At 37.2% G+C, this 16,777-nt stretch overlaps 1 protein-coding gene across 3 annotated transcripts in view; it reads right to left on the bottom strand.

The window, feature by feature from the left end:
- VAV3 (vav guanine nucleotide exchange factor 3) overlaps window positions 1-16,777 on the bottom strand; it is a 165,293-nt gene that overhangs the window by 131,586 nt on the left and 16,930 nt on the right. For all 3 annotated transcript variants that reach the window (XM_061465174.1, XM_061465176.1, XM_061465175.1), the window contains exon 2: window positions 2,579-2,695. In XM_061465174.1, the coding sequence (XP_061321158.1) occupies window positions 2,579-2,695 (117 nt within the window). The remainder of the gene's footprint in view (window positions 1-2,578; window positions 2,696-16,777) is intronic.

Genomic DNA, 16,777 nt, shown 5'->3' with positions numbered 1-16,777 from the left:
TCTTAGAAATAGCAGAATGACTTGGTTGCAGTAGCAGGAAAAATCTTCAGCACTTGTTTTTTGGCCTTTTGCATATAAGCAATTTCAATTCAAGAACACTGGAGATTCAGGACTACATTAAGGTTGTTATTCTTAGGAATAAAAAAAGGTGGGGGGGAAGTTGCCAAGCAAATATCAACTTGAAAAATACAAGCTTTTTCTCACTGCTGCTACTAGCAAGCAGAATTTCCAAAGTACATTATCAGATAGCAATTTAAAACCCATGCCACTTTACAGATACACAAACAGTATACTTAAAACTACAGAATTAACTCAGGTCTGACCATACATTTTAATCAAGTTGTAATTTTCCCCTCCACTATCTTAATGCCATCAACTTGACCAACTGCTTTAGGAAGCTTAACTACTCATTTGCAGAGGCTAGTAAAATATACAGATCAGCCTATCTAAATACAGTATATTGCTACCTCCACTTGTGTGTGGCAAGCTTCCACATAAGCACGCAGTGGAAACAGCTGAATAGCAGAGCCATTATGCACCTAAAACCATGCCAAACACAGCTATTGCAATGATTGCACGGGCTTGTTCAATCTAGCACCTCCACCTCTGCACAAGCAGATGTTACTATGCACATAGTTAGCTGCATTAAAGGAGCCCACACACAAGTCTCATTCAAGTTTGTCACCACGTTTTTACTTGGTAGCTTTCCAAGAAAGGTGACAAAGGCCACTAAAGTGTCCAAGACTAGAGAAACTTTTGCTTACAAGGACTATCACCATTGCTAGCACTCAAATACCATCACCAGGAATAATCAGTATATTCCTGCTATACTGTGGCAACAAGCATGGCCAAAAAAATAAAATCTCTGCATTCAACTTTACTTTGGAAGAGTAAAAGTAATACTAATATCATGAATGGAAAATGCTTGGGGTTTTTAAAGCCAATAATTCTACATACATGAAATTGTATTCCAAAATAAATTTTGTTAAAATGACAATTAAAAAGTGCCAGAAACATTTGTTAGATTCAATTCAGCTTTAATTCTGAACTTGTTTACTGGGTATTCAGTGATGCTGCAATAATGATTCACACTGCAAAAGACTTCAAAACTAGACTGTATTAAACAAGCTGGTTATGGTTATGTGGCACACAGTTTGAAACTCTCAGCAACTAACTAGAAGATACAACTGTTTAAAAATTCTATGCATTAGGACAGGTCTTAAAGATCTGAAGCAAGCATTAAGATACGCGAGTTTACTAAGGTCACATATCTTAAGATACATGATTAAATAAGGGACACCATAAGTAAGACATTTCTACTGCACCAAAAATGTCAAAACCAACAATTTTAATTCCTCTGCTATTTGCACAAAACAAAATAAAATCTCATTTTTAATAAGCAATACAGTGCATTTGCAAAAAAAAAAGTCACATTTTAACAAAAGCTTTATCTTAAGTGTAATTTATATAAGGACAAAACATGTTCAGCATGACTAAAGAACAAGTGGATTTAATTGTCTAATTATATACTCAAAGGGACTTAAAACCAGACAAAAGGTTCAGAAAAATAATTAGACATTTTGGTTAACAGTAATCACTGAACCATTCCAAATAGTCATACTGTAGCCCTGATTCATGCTTCCACTCTTACATCATCTTTACCTCTATGCCTACTTGTAAAAAGAGCAGCACATAAAAACTTGATAGTAAAATTATGATCTCTTTTAAAAAGCAATAATGCTTGAAATACACTAAATTTGAATAAGTCAATATTTTTGGTGCTACTTCAGGTAATTTTTAGACCTCTCCTGTGAAATTAGAGTAATGATACCCTATGACTCAAAAGCAGAAACCAAAGCAGAACTGAATATATGCTGGCAATGACAGATCAAACAGGTATGTAGGAGGCTGTGAACAATGAACTGGAAAAAGCTTTTACATGCAGAATAACTAATCATAGACTTACAGAATATATTTCAGGCTGTGTAAATGAGGGTAGTCACATTAACCCACCATAGCTATGTATGAGCTTTACAGCAGGTTAGAAAAACCATCAGATTTTAAACCTAACTGCCAAAAAAAAGAAAACTTACAAGGGCTAAATTTACATAGGTGAATTCTGAGCACTTGAGACTATGGAAAATTGTTCTGTGCCATATGCCAATTGTTCTGTGACATATGGGCATTGTGTAGGCCCAGTACTCCTGATTCCCCACTATTTATGTAAAAAATTATTCCACTAGACAGCACTTGCCCATCTTCACACATTTCATGTACCTTTAACTCAGCATGTTTCAGTCTGGGTTGGTTTTTTTTGGGGGGGAGGTGTTTGGGGTTTTGTAGGGTTTTTTTGTTGGTTTTTTTTTTGTTGTTTGGTTTTGGTTCTGGGGCATTTGGGGGGGGGGGGGGTTAATTTAATGCTTTTCACACCTTCAGAGCTTTCCTACCAGGGATATTTCTCTGCCCTCAATTACTCACAACTTCTTAACTCCTACACCACATATACCAAGTGGAGTTCTAAAGCACTCAAGCAGTAGAGCACAGGCATTACTCAGGATATAATTAAAAAGATCCTTACCTTCCCAAAATCTCTCACATCGAACAAATCAAATGCTTCAAAAAGTTCACTTTTCTTCATCCCAAATATTTCACAACATGCCGAAAGAAAAGTCCTTATATTCTTCAAGCAAAGAAACTACGGGAAAGAAAACAGAAATACTAAGCATGAAGTATCAACTAGCAACATGTACACTCCCTTTGGTAACAAATATTCACTGGTACAAAGTATCAAGTGTCATTAGCGACTTGTATGCTTGCTTTTGTAACAAATAGTCACTGATACTAAATATCAACTGTCCGTTAACAACTTGTGTTCTCTTTTGGTAATGAATATCCACCCATGCAATTATTTGCAAGTCATCACTTTCACTATGGTATGATCTTCCACAGGTTCTAATTCAGCCATAAAAGTTACCTTCAGATTCAAAAGCATTAACCAAATTCTGAGTAGACACTTTGTGAACAGAAACTATTTTCTCTCTTTTGACATAAACAGTAAGAAAGGAGGTTATTGGGAAGTTGCGGCTGCCCAGTCCTTGGCAGCGTTCGAGGCCAGGTTGGGTGGGGCTTGAAGCAACCTGGTCCAGTGGAAGGTGTCCCTGCCCATGGCAGGGGGTGTGGAATTGGATGAGCTTTGAGGTCTCTTCCAACTCAAATTGTTCAATGATCCTATGACAAATGACAATATGCTACTAGATAAAATTTATTCTAAATACAAACTTACTTTTCAGGTCTCTACAGACAGTGTAGAGCAAAACTAATAAACACTAAATAATATTATATAAATAAATAAATATTAAGGTGAGAAAGTTACTCTCCATACATCAAGCTCTTAACATAAAAGTCTAGACTGAACGCTTAATGAACACATATGGACTATTTTAACACACTAAAGACATTACAAATACATATTCTCCATCTGGAGCACGAGAGCAGATGATATACGCAATCAAGAAATCATTTACAACTTATCTAGTGGAGATTAAAGATTCCCAAGCCACCTTGATTTCTGTACTGAATCAAAGTACAAAAGTTAACCTTCACTTGAATTTATCCACATAAATCACTGATCATCCAAGTCTTGAAAAGCACAAAGCTTCTGCCATAGTGCTCTCCTTACAAGAATTTTAATGCATTTTCCTGTAGATGTTTATTAAAAATAAATAAATAAATACCTCACCAGTACAAAAGACAATACCTATTAATAGCATTGCAATAACTAGAGGCATAGCTAAAAGGCACAATATCCACTCTGGATAATGATTAGCAATGTAGGGTACTAGTACCTTATGAAGACACTAGCTCCATAAAGGTGCTGTTCAGGAGTCTTACAACCCACTATGCAGTACAGCACAAAAGCAAACATGACATTTATAAACAACAAATTACCCAGCACTGTGATTTGGATATGCATTTTGAAAGTACTGATACAGCAACTCAATATTAAAACTGAGTTGCTAGACCTCTGCCTCTTATAACAGATTTATGAGGATGAGGATCATTTACATTAGGAGAGATCACAGAATTGCTATATGGTCCAATTTAATGCTGTTTATAAAAGCAGTGGTTTTTTTCCTTAATACTGACCAAATGTCACAGACATACTTTTTGTGAGCACCAAGTAATAAACACCCAGACTGCTCACTCAGATGTAATATGTCACTGCTTCGCCTTCAACATGAGAGAACAAAATATCAATTCAACAGGGAGCCCTAATTCCTGTCTTACATAGAACTAACCAGCCAGACACAAAAAAGACAGAGCACCTGATAGATCCAATTTAGAGAAAGGTTGCACATGTGAGGCTCAGATTCAACAAGAGAAGCTTCAAGAGTAGACAACTCTAGTAGTTGTTGACATCAAGAAAACAGCCAACAGACTCATCACAAAGCACCACAAATGCAATCTCTGTACAAGCTGTAGCTCACAGGAAGGCATCTGTAACTGACAACTGCCACATCAAGTGTAAGGGGCCACAGATGTACCAGGCAGAGCTGTAGCCTTCAACCCCCCCTCCACTCCCAAAACCCCCAACTGCATATGCTCCCAGCTCAGATGGGGCAGCCAGTGCCGTGCTATATACTGGGCTGCTCTAGGACAACCCTATATTTACACCAGACTGCTTTTATACCTGGCGAAATGTGAAAAATTAGTCTAGCTTGCTTAGTCAAAATCACAAGCTTCTCTGTTTTGTAAAGATTATAATTTTCAAGTCTAAATTACAAGGTTAGAAGACTAAGAAATGAGAAACATATATGCCACTTCCTCCACGATACCGGCAGAAAGAATCAAACGATTGGCTGGTTTGGGATTCTGCAGCTTTCAAAACAGGATGGCACATACGGAGTGATTACTGTTTTCCAATTGATTTTTTTTTTTCCCCACTGTTTTTACTGTTTTTCTTAAAAGCCTTCAAGGGCCAGCAGCTTGGTCCAATGCAGAATACCAATTCAACTTGAACACCAATTAACTTTCTTCAACTGAAATTTCCACCTCCACTGATTTTTTTTTTCCACTCACTGGAAAATTCAGCCGCTTCTTTAAAACCTACATTTTTAATTTACATTTTGAGCTTAGATTTGTTTGCCTGCCAGTGCAAAGAAAGTTTACAGCTGCATTGTTTATCTCTAAAGACAGCAAAAACTTAAGGGAGAGACAGCAGCTGTCATGGGCATAAAATGTGACCTAGATTTGCTAAAGAACATATCAGGGAGTTGCATGCAGCTTCTTAATACAACTAAAATAACTGTTTAATCTATTAGCAGTTATGCACACAGTTTTCTTTTGCTTCTCATTCCATGAAATTCTTCCAATTATTCTTAATAGATGTCTCCTACAAAAAAGATGGCAGCATTTAGTCAAGAAGATTTACTGGTTACTTCAAATTTGGAGAGAATTTTGTGACATCAGCCTTTTATGTTTAAATTATTACAAATTTTAGGCAAATAAATGGGAAAGAGTATTAACAAGAAATTAGGTTTCTCTTAGCACACATGTTTCAAAGGAAATGTTAAAGTGCCTACACTGTGAGTTGTAAATTAATTTCTTTGGAATATGCTAACAGACAGACGAAAAAAGAATCTAATCCCCCATCCTCCCACCCCTTTTTTCTTTCTTTAAATACTCGCTAACTCATTAAGCAACAAAGTGCACTTAACATGTATCATATGTTAAAGAGGCCTGACATAATTATAATCTCATATTCAATAGCCATATGACAATAGAGCACTTATATTGCATTTTTTTGTAGATTCTAGAAACCATAGACAAGCATTTGCCAAAACTACTTGCACATGATATGGGACATCATCAATGAGCAGTGCCTTTTGTGGAAAAGGCCTCCTGACAAAACACTCTAAACCCCCACGAGTTCAAAGACTGCTTAGTGAGTTTAGTTGGACATCTAATGTTTTGGTATCCATCAATTTTCTCTTGTAAAATGAAAGGCTCATTATTAAACTATTAAGCTAACCACACTAGTTGCAAGGATAAAACTGTGAGACTACTAAAACTGAAAATACTTTCACGTTTATATGCACTCATTTGGCAATAAAATATATGACCAAATGACAAAAAACAAAACCAAACTAACAAACAAAAAACCCCGACCACCTCATTATATGCTACTCATGTTTTGGAGAAGTTATTTGATTACATTCCCAAGAAAACTTTCAGAAATATTTCCAAAACTTCATATTGTAATCATCTACAGAAACAATTTTCTCAATGCAACCAAAGATTTTCATCATTGTGGTTATAGCATGAGGAAGTACAAATTTGTAAGAGAAACCTTCAAATTAAAAAAGAGCACACACCTGAAATCTAGGAAGTTCCATAAAAGACAATCCTCCTCTCTGGCAATAACAAAAAGGCACCATTAGTCTGCAGTCTCTCATTAGTAAGTACAGTCCTCAGGATATTTGGAAACCAACTACATTATTGTGTTTCTTTTTCAAAGTAAAACATTACACTTTGGTACACCACAAGGGAGATCATTAAAGGCATAAAGAGCAGTTGGATACTCAGTTCTCAGAGATGCAACAAGGAGATCTAAATATCCCTCAACTTGGTCTAACCTCCAAATGTCTCCTCCACAGGAAATGTTGTCTTTCAGCACAAGAACCAATTTCTCTTCTTTAAAAAATAACCTAACTAGAAAATTTTCTCTTGAAAAAGTTAATGCTGCCTTTTCCCCCTGCCCTTACATGGCAGTATTAGTAGATGGCAGTCTGAAATTCTTACTACACAGACCACTAAAAATATTGCAGTAGTGAAGTATAACCCACAAGTCCAAAAATGTTTACACTAGTGGAAAATACATCTCGTGCTTCACCCATCTCCAGGTGTACCATGAAAGGATAGCACACCCAGCACCCAGAGACAGATCAACAAGATTACAACCCATTGGGGTTCAAGGTCCATTTTCAGGATGAATACCTATAGATTATAAAGACATTTCTCAAACACCTTAATGTTTCAGAGCATAAGTAGCTACACATACTACAAACCAACAATGTTGTCATTGTCAGAGCTGATGAAACCCTAAATCTCTTGTGATAAACCACTATGGTTTTTGGAACAGATTAGAATTTTAGTGGCCTCTGGCCCATTCTGCATTGAATTTCATTTTATAAAAAGTATTAACACAACATCTATTGAAATAAATTTATTGAAAAGAAAAAAAAAAAAACCTACCACCTAAAACAAGTATGCTTCATTTAATTGGGAGTGCATCTGTCTGAACTTAAAGGGAAAAATAGTGAGAAAACCCAATTATATTAAGTTCCACAGAAAAAGCATGCTGTTTTCTACCATAACGTTTGCCACTTCACACAAAAAGCAACATTGATTTGCGGGTTTTTCAACACAGTACATGGTTATGTGTGCTGACAGAAATGTATAGAAATATTTTACAAAGGGTACTGAATAGAAACTACTAATTAGACACAAAAAGCACGGACAGGACTATAGCTGCCCACGGGGAAGAAGGATTTCTCTAACCAGGCCTCTAATGAGGTGAAAGATGAAATGCAAAAGGAAAAAAAAAAGAAAAACCATTTTCATATATACTCTATTCATATAACCTTAGAAGTATTTCTCAGAAAATGTTTTAGCATTGAATTACTTCAATGGAATAAAGGTCTGGTTGGTACAGACTAATATGCAGTATCTAGATGTATCTTTTGTACTAAAAGCACTGCTAAGGGTGTTCAGAGATCAATACAAAGAGCTCTAAAGATCAAATTCTGCCATGAGACATTTATATGAAATTCTAGTATAGCAACTCCAGTCAAGCAAGTGAAAACTGAAAGGCCAAGAAAAAACAGGTATTTAGGAAAGACAGAGTTTTAATCCACTTTCAACTTACTTTTTCTTATTATCATCATGGAATAAACCAGCTACTTGTATTTATTTTAACCTCAACATCCTTTTTTATTATGGTTGTTTAGTCACAAGCAAGGAAGAACACTTGGGTATCTGGCAGTTTCCTGGTCTTTGTATCTGCACCAACACACAATCATTCGGCATTTAGGACAAACCAGAGAACACACTGAACACCTGAGATAGTCTAAATAGATGCCAAGCTATAAAGGGATATTAAAAACAATATGAATCACTGTCACTATGTCAGGGAAGGTGTTCTTGTTCCCTCAGTATGATTTGCTTTTACTGACATTGTATACCCATTCCTTCATCATCATACTTCCCAGGCATTTTTGCCTGTTGCATTCATAGCCCAGCAGAGACTTCAGGAGCTTCCCAGTAACTGCACAAGAACTGAGGCCAGTCACTCCTAGCCACCATCACTTGGAAACTATGATGAAAGAGTAAAAACATAAGGGGAAAAAAAAAAAAAAAAAAAAAAGGAGGACTTTGTTCAGCCAATTGCCCACTAAATCCGCTTCGCCTCTTGTGGGAGAAACAAGGCACATCAATCAAAACAGTTCCAGAAATCTTCCTCTTCTATTCCTTTTCTAAATTGCACTACTTTCTAAACTACACAGCTGCAGCTATTTGTCTTTGCCTAGTCTTTAAACAGCCTTACAGGCATAAAAAGAAAATGGTGGGATTTTATATAACAGCAAGCATTTTATGACAAAAATAATCAAGGAAAGGCCAGACATTCAAAACAAGTATGTAAAAGGAAAATAATCAGATTATCAAATCTGGCTTCAATTTATGCATCTCAGAAGTCACACTCACTTTCTTTTTAATTTGTGAAATACTGATGTTACATGCAAGAAGGCACATACAGACTTGTGACAATGGGAGACTTCTTTATTAGTTATTTATGGTCTTAGAAAATTACACCAGAACAGAAGGCAGAAGAACAGATCACTGCCATAACACCTACATGCTCTTCCTAAACATCAGCACTTACTGCAAAACGTGGAGTCCTGACCTTTCCTGTCCATTTCTGGGATGCTGATGAGAACAGATTAGCTGGGAGTATTTCATTTTGATTTCCACTCTGTTCTTGAGAATATATATATAAAAAGGAAAGTAATGCAGTTATATCTCTTGAGTGTGAGAAGAAATGTGAACACTGCCATAGTGGATTTAACTGGAAGAACTGCTTTTCTACATTTTGTCACCACTATTGATATGTGCAAGTTGTTTCAGTGAAAGAAAGCACTGAAACAGAACTTGTCTCCTAAATATTTCCTTCAAGGAAGTTGGTTAATGCTCTGAGGGTTGAAGATTTTTCTCTTCTTGCTTGTTTCAGAATTGCAAAATCTGTGTTGATAGGAGTAACATAACTTCCATACTAATGCTGCTTGAATCCTGCCAAGTCCAAATCCAAGAAAGAGATTGCTACTGTGGCCAAACAGCACCATTACCTCTTCTAGCCATGAAGTCAAGATACTGTGACTACAGCAAAGCTACATAGCAGAAAGACCTAAATTGTACCTTTATCCTATATGCATAAAAAAGCAACAGTAACTAGAGGGACAGACCCTAGGGTTTCACCAGCTCTTACATAATATGTGCACACAGGAAATGTCTAGCTTCCTTTAAATTCTTTCAGCCACACCCAATAAAGGAAGAATGTTAGGTACTTACAGCTGCTCCTATATACCAAGGGCTCATTTCCGTAAACCAGGCTGGACTGCTCCCCAGTGCATGACATCTCAGACAAATCAATCCCAAAAGAGTACATACCAAAACAGGAGGATGTTATACTTCTATTAGATTACATGTTTATTTTTTGTTTTAGTATCTTTATGTCCATTAAAACCAAATTACTAGGTACTCAGACCAAGCAAGGGCCCATTGCGGTACTGACAGTATTGTACACTCAGGGTTAACAATTCAACAGAGAAATCATTCCTGGCTCCTTCACGAATTTCAGCAGCCAAAGCAGATTAGATTAGTTCTGCTCTGCCAACAGAGTAATTATCACTATATGCAGTAAAATATAGTTGTAACAGTTTCTAAGTGAATGAAGTACAGACCTGCTGATGAAGTCTTAATTCAACATCTATTAACATATTTTCCTAAGCCAGCAAGAAGGGAAAGAGTCAAGAGCGTAAGTTTTAACATTTCTGTTGCCTCTGTGTGTGTCACTTTTCTTGTAAAGATCTTTAAATCCAGTCTTACTGAGGGTAGGCAATGCAAAAGCGCCGTAATGAATTTAGAGACCAAGTCAAAGCAAGAGGATGAGTGCTCTTATTATCAGTAAGCAAGTTAAACATACAAGGCTGTCTGCAGAGATCTTTTTGGGGGTTTTAAGTGTCACAACACCACAAGCAACCATTACTTCTCCTCACTCTTTAGATGAAACATATTAACTTTCAAATTACATTTTTGAAAGAAACTAGGGTGCACAGGAAGAATATATCCCTCAAAACAAAGAAATTCAGTTTTAGTTTCTGCTGGTGGCCTCTTGTTCTGTGAACCATCTCTATCACTTAGATGATCAATATTTTTAAAGATCTAAGCAGCAGCAATCAAGCCAAATATTAAATACCTCCTAAGCTTTGCTCTCTAACAGGTTACAAAGCAGATACACTAATAAAGATGAAAGAGACATCATACTAAGTTCTGGAAGAGGCAGGCTCATTATTAACATCTCAGCAGTTTACAGTCAATGCCTTAGCTCTTTGCATAGTCACTTAAGAACCATTTTTGGGTAACAAAACACACAAGACTAGTACCATCACATAACTGCGAGGAGTTTTGCTGAGAAGTGTGCTATGCAAAGAACAAAAGACATTCCTTAATTCAAAGAATTAAAAATAGCTAGGGAGATCTGGACTTTTATTAGCCCACTAGATGTGGTCATTCTTTGAAGGCCTACACAACGCATAGGATGCTCTATGAACTGTAAAACATATTAAATTCCTTTGAACCACTGCTAACACCATATGAATATTAATAGCATGTTCTTTAATTGCTCTGTTACTGTAGGAATTAAATATTCAAAAAGCTCTTCTTAAAATTCCTCACTGACTACTATTCAATTGTGTCTACTGCATTATGGCTTGAGTAGGAAGGTTTGTTTATATATATTTGCTCTTCTCTGCGCTTCAAAGACAGAAAATGGAAATTGAAACTTGAGAAAAAGCTTAGGAAGAACAAAGGATGCTCAGCTTTTTAGTACTGATACCAGTGAACAGAGGGCAACGGGGGGAAAATAAAGCTCCTGACTTGTTATGCATTCCTGACTATCTCCTTGACTATGCTGGCACTAGAGCACTGGTTAAGCAAGTGAGGATAAAGAAGCATTTGAATTCTGTGTTTCTTAAGCGCTCCTACAAGCCATGAAACTGCAACTTCTACTCAATGATCACTGAAACACGTCCGGCAAGCACCTTCCTCATCCTACCATGCGCATCAGGAGTCACTAGGCTGTCAGAAGAAGCAAGAAACCTTTTATCTTTACTTATTACAAGATGAAAATTAAGAGATCATTTCAGAAAAGCACAGAAAAGAGAGCATTTCAAAAAAGTCGCTAAACAGATGAGCGCTCCATCTACAGTAATTCCCCAAGTATAACTGGCAAGAGGCCTGGGTGGGAGCTCAGAACATCTTCCTCTTGCAAAGGGCAATTTTTTTTGGTAGTCTTTTGCTCCCTGCTAGCACGACTTCACAGTCTGCTCTGCAGTACTTTTGTCAAAAAGAACAGCAACTGGAACACAGTATTAAGTATGCAGAGCACACAGATTAGCTAGGGGGTTCCTGTGCTTAGTTACCTTTCCCAATGACCAGCCCTATCAGTCTTACATCCTGAAGCTGAATCCCTAAAATGTCCTTCACTAAGGATCTTGGTGTATTACAACCAAATCCAAAAAAAGAAGGAAGACAAAGGGAATGTGGAAATCAGTCCTGCCTGAGAAAAACAAGAATAGGAGGAAGACAGCAGCAAGGAAATTAAAGAGGACCACAGGAAAAGAAACAGGAAAGCAACAGACACAGGGTGAAAGAAAAATTTAAAAAGAAACTCAAAATAGACTAACAGAGAGAAAGATCCAGTGAGAAAGACCACTAAAGGAAAAAAGGACTTGACTTCCTAGACTGTGGGAGAACATGAAAGTCAAGCACAAGAAAAATGTGTTGACATTTCAGTGTTAAAATGCTTCAGGCAAAACTACTTATGAAACTGCCATTTAAAGTAAGGCAGCAGTCAATGTGCTGCAAATTGTGTTTACAATTGTGACATGGTAAACTGCTTCTGTAAGAAGCAGCACTGTAAGAGACTTTTTTTACCCAGACATATTGTCATTGGTACTAACATAAGTTTTCTCATCACTCACATTTTAACTTAGTTGATGAAATATTAGCGCTTGCATTAAACTATTTTATAGATAGAGAAACCTCAAAACCTATGCCTACTTTACATATTTAAACAAGGGGGCCAGTGAAGCAACCCTAAAGCCTAAATAGCAAAATAAATGGGAAGCCTCGAACAAATTAATACTCAATGTTTTCATTATCAGAGAACAAAAAATCATATCCACGCTCAAACTATGACAAAAAGCTTACAGATATAGTATGAAATACAGATTTTTACATCAGTGCTAAAGAGAAAGAACACCCAATGCATCTGTTTCATGTTGCTACTTTGGCACACCGAGATGTTGCTTCCACTGTATCTTGGTATCTGACTGTGCTTGATTTGTACAAGTCAGCATACCAACACGAGAAGAAATCTTATTTGGCCTATAACTATGCAAGGGAAATTAATTTGATGGTGTAAGGAGCCCTATGGATGTGCAGCAAAAAAAAAAAACCCTGCCATATAAGCTAAAGGAACAGAATTCACCTGAAGGATCCACACTTGTCTTCAGTTCCATTAGAGAAACACAAGCCCTTTCACTGTTTCTGCAAGCACCATTTAATACATCATTTGAACTGGATCTCCTTGATGCATAAACTGCGACCCTACTGATCTGAACAGGCCCTACAAGGCCAGACCTGGATCTCAACTATGCAATTCCTTTACAAAGGCCTGCAGTGTGAATTAAGATAATTTAAGTTAGCATGTACTGGCTTGTTCTCTTCTAAGCACTTTTTAAAAGTCTCAAAAGCTGTCAACGCTAAATCCTGCATGGAAATTCAACACACCAAAGGAAAACAACATACCTTCACAGCGCTAGTCAGTGTTTTTAAAGGTGAACCTAACCCAAGTAACTCCCATGTTCATCTATTTCTTACCAGCAGATCATATAGATAATGTACTAGGTATATGATTTCCAACAGGAACAATATTCTTACTAACATTCACTAGTGTTAACATACATGATTCATTGCCTTTTAAATGTTTTCTTGACCATATGACTAGTTGTCCTGGGTTCAACTGTAGCACTTATTTTTCTCCTTCCTAGCAGCTAGTGCAGTACTGTGCTTAAGCTTCAGCCTGAAAACAATGCTGATAACACACCGGTGTTAGTTGTTGCTCAGTATTGCTTACTCTGATCAAGGACTTTTCAGTCTCTCATGCTATGCCAGTGAGGAGGGGCACAAGAAGCTGAGAGGAAGCAAAGACACCTGACCCGACCATGGAATATACTTCTAGCAAGACCTTAAGAATATAAGTACAGTTCTTGACAAATTGCCAAACATGAATATGGCTGTCCTCCAATTACCTACTGTAAAAATCCACTGTTCTATTTTTGCTGGTGTGTCACTTCAGGTTTGCAATTTATTAGACCATGCTCTCCGTGGCAAGGACAGGGATTTCTGATATACTCAGAGAACACTTCAAGGATTGCAAGTAAGTAGAACAGCTAAGTCCAGAAGCACAAACCACAAACCAGTGGCAATAGCCATGAATGAAAAACAAACTCCACCAATACATTTGCAGGATTGGAAGCTAAAACTCAGCAGTCACAGAGTATACAGTCTACATTTTTACATGTTGTGATATTCTCTGACGCTTCAACATATTGACTTGGCACCAAATGTCATTATTTCATGCACTGAGTGCCATACAATTCAGATCTCAAAAGTCAAGAAAGGAAGACAAACTCTTTTAACTACTGAAACTTATCATACACTTACTCTCATGGAGCTCCGTCTTATCAGGCTGATACAGGTAAATGCTTCTGCAATCTTTATTACCACATATATTGCATCTGAGCATTTCACAGTCACAATGAGTAATCTATTAAAAGCATATTCAGAGATTGCTTTACTGGTCCCATATGCACATGCAATTTTAAGTAGAGCAGTAGGTACCAGATACATCACCTTTTTCTGCCCAGTAGTAAAATGAAATAAAACGATGCAGGCCAGTGTGTGGCAGAAAACTCACCTTCATTCACAGAGCAAGCACCTGGTGTTCCACCTACATTTGTCTTCAGTGAAGTCAAGGCTCAGACCAAATGCTCTGACAGCCAAATAGTCAAACTGGCAGAAGGAGAAACAGTTCCACCCTTTTATCTATTTAACAAGTTCACATTTTTTCTCCCCACTTTGTAAGAGGGGCTTGCTCTCCCACTGCCTCATATTAAAGAAAATGAAGAACAACAGACAGGCTCAACACCAGCCAAAATAAAGACAAAAGACCATACTTGGTGCAAAACCCTCCAGTGCCCCAGCAAGCCTCATACTCCAGAGGTTTATGAAACAACTTCTAAGTAGCTGATAAAATTGGCTGTGATGAGACAGGCCATCCCAAACATCCATAAACCAGTTTTCCAAAACACCTGGCTCTGTGAGGGGAACCACAGGGCTTTTCTTCCCTCTTACCATTTAGGCTCAGCCCAAAATTTTTATACAAGTTCAGGAGACCTTGATACCAGAGTCATCTACCCCTTAAGGAGATTTTGTTGATCACACCAGGAGAATGGGAAGCCTAAGGCAATACAACTCCACAAATGTCTCATGCTTCCAGATAACAGAGACTAGGTAAAGCAGTATTGAAATCAGATGGGTACAATACTACAATTGGTTTTGTCAAAGAGATCTGAATACACAGCTCTGCATAGACCATGTTTTCAACCAGCACACACCTCCCTTCCAAGAATATGTTGTCAAACAGATGGGATCATCCCAGGACCTGCAGGATCCACACTTCTTCTAGAAACCTAGATATTTCAAGTAAAAAATATATCTATTTCAACCTACAGCAAGGAAAAATATTTAATAACATTTATTCCATAATTACAAAAATGTGCTAGAACTCTGGTGCTTTATTTCATACACAAGTCTTTCAGAGGAAAAGTTTATTTGGATGACTTCTAAGACTGATTTTATTTAGCCCAATCATTTGTAGTACTATGTTACCTCAAGCAAGAGTTAAAAACAGTTGCAGTGTTAACGGCACAGCTTTTCAAAAATGCTTAAAACCCATGACATAGACTATACACAATTTGAAGTTTTGTTTAAATAAATAAACAGAGAAATCAATCAATCTAGCAGAACACACTTTCTAAGTCAGTTTAGTGAAGAAATATCCTCTCTTGCTTGTTTTGAATATGCTACCTGCTATTTACATTGGATACCCTCTGTTTCCACAGTGGGAAGGACAGCAAATAATTTTCTCTTTTCCAGGGTTTTTACAATCTCCCCTTATGGTGCCTCTTTCCAAAGCTGAAAACCTTTTTTATTGAGCTGTTCCTTATTGCTTCATACCTTTGAAAATCTCTTGTGCCCTTCTCTGCACCTTTCTCATTTTATTACATCCTTTTTAAAACAGGAGACCACAATTACATAATACAGAAGCACTGTGGCTTATGCAGTAGACTGCAATAGCATAATAAGCCATAACACATAATAGCATAATGAATGTTTTGGGTGTAAAACAAGCCTCTGAAAATGCACTTTGCAAAAACCCTTGGTGCTACATCCTCCACAGACGTCTACCAGAACAGATTACTGTTCTGAAGAATCTGGTCTGGATGATGACAAGATATGGAAGTAGATAAAACAGTAGTTTGATCCACAACTGCAATTCCTGTGATAAACAAGGCAAACGTGCTAATAGTTCTCAACTTCAAAAAAAAAAATCTGAGGGAAAAATCAATTAGAATACAACTCTAAAAAGGTAGAAGCTAAGTCTTTGTACCCACAACTGTTTTCCACAGAGTCACTCTTAAACACATCCAGTGTTAGGCAAACCACCCCATTTCTTCAGTGACCTTCTTATCTAAGGAATTTGAAGTGAAATATTGATATAATGCAGGAATCAGCAAGTTTTAGAATAAATTCTACCATTAGCAACATTAATTTACACAATCACCTTAATCAGGTGACTTCTGATGAAGCTGCAGTAGGTTTCCTTCCATAAGAAGGCTGACAAACAATAAAAGGTAAACCTGACATAAACTTTCAGCTGTACATCATCATAGGTCCTTGCTGCCTGAAAGGCTGCATTCACTCACCCCAGCTGCTGAAATGAAACACACCATTGAAGACAACCCAAATTTCTTTGGGAGATACATCAAAATCACATAAACACTTACTTGCACTAGTATGGATTAACAGCTGTGATCATCTCAGCAGAGGCAAATGAGTGCATGCTCATGGAAATTCAAGTGTCCCCTCTATATGCAGACAATCTGATGTCACAAATATGATTTGATGAATCATATTGTTGCTTTGCCTTACAGTAACATTTGAAGTATGCCAGTGAATGGTCCAAAACTGTATTTCAAAGGATTACAATCTGGCACCTCACAAAGTGAAACATAACAATGAGTGTGGTATCATAAGAAGGGTATTCATGAAAAGAAGAAAAACATTTAAAATCCTAGAGTACAAATCAGTATTT

This window comes from Pezoporus flaviventris, unplaced genomic scaffold (genome assembly GCF_033815535.1).
Source record: "Pezoporus flaviventris isolate CSIRO_AGI_PZ_B2104156 unplaced genomic scaffold, CSIRO_AGI_Pfla_v1 ptg000040l, whole genome shotgun sequence".
Taxonomy (NCBI): Eukaryota; Metazoa; Chordata; class Aves; order Psittaciformes; family Psittacidae; genus Pezoporus; species Pezoporus flaviventris.
This window is presented reverse-complemented; position numbering and strand designations above follow the sequence as displayed.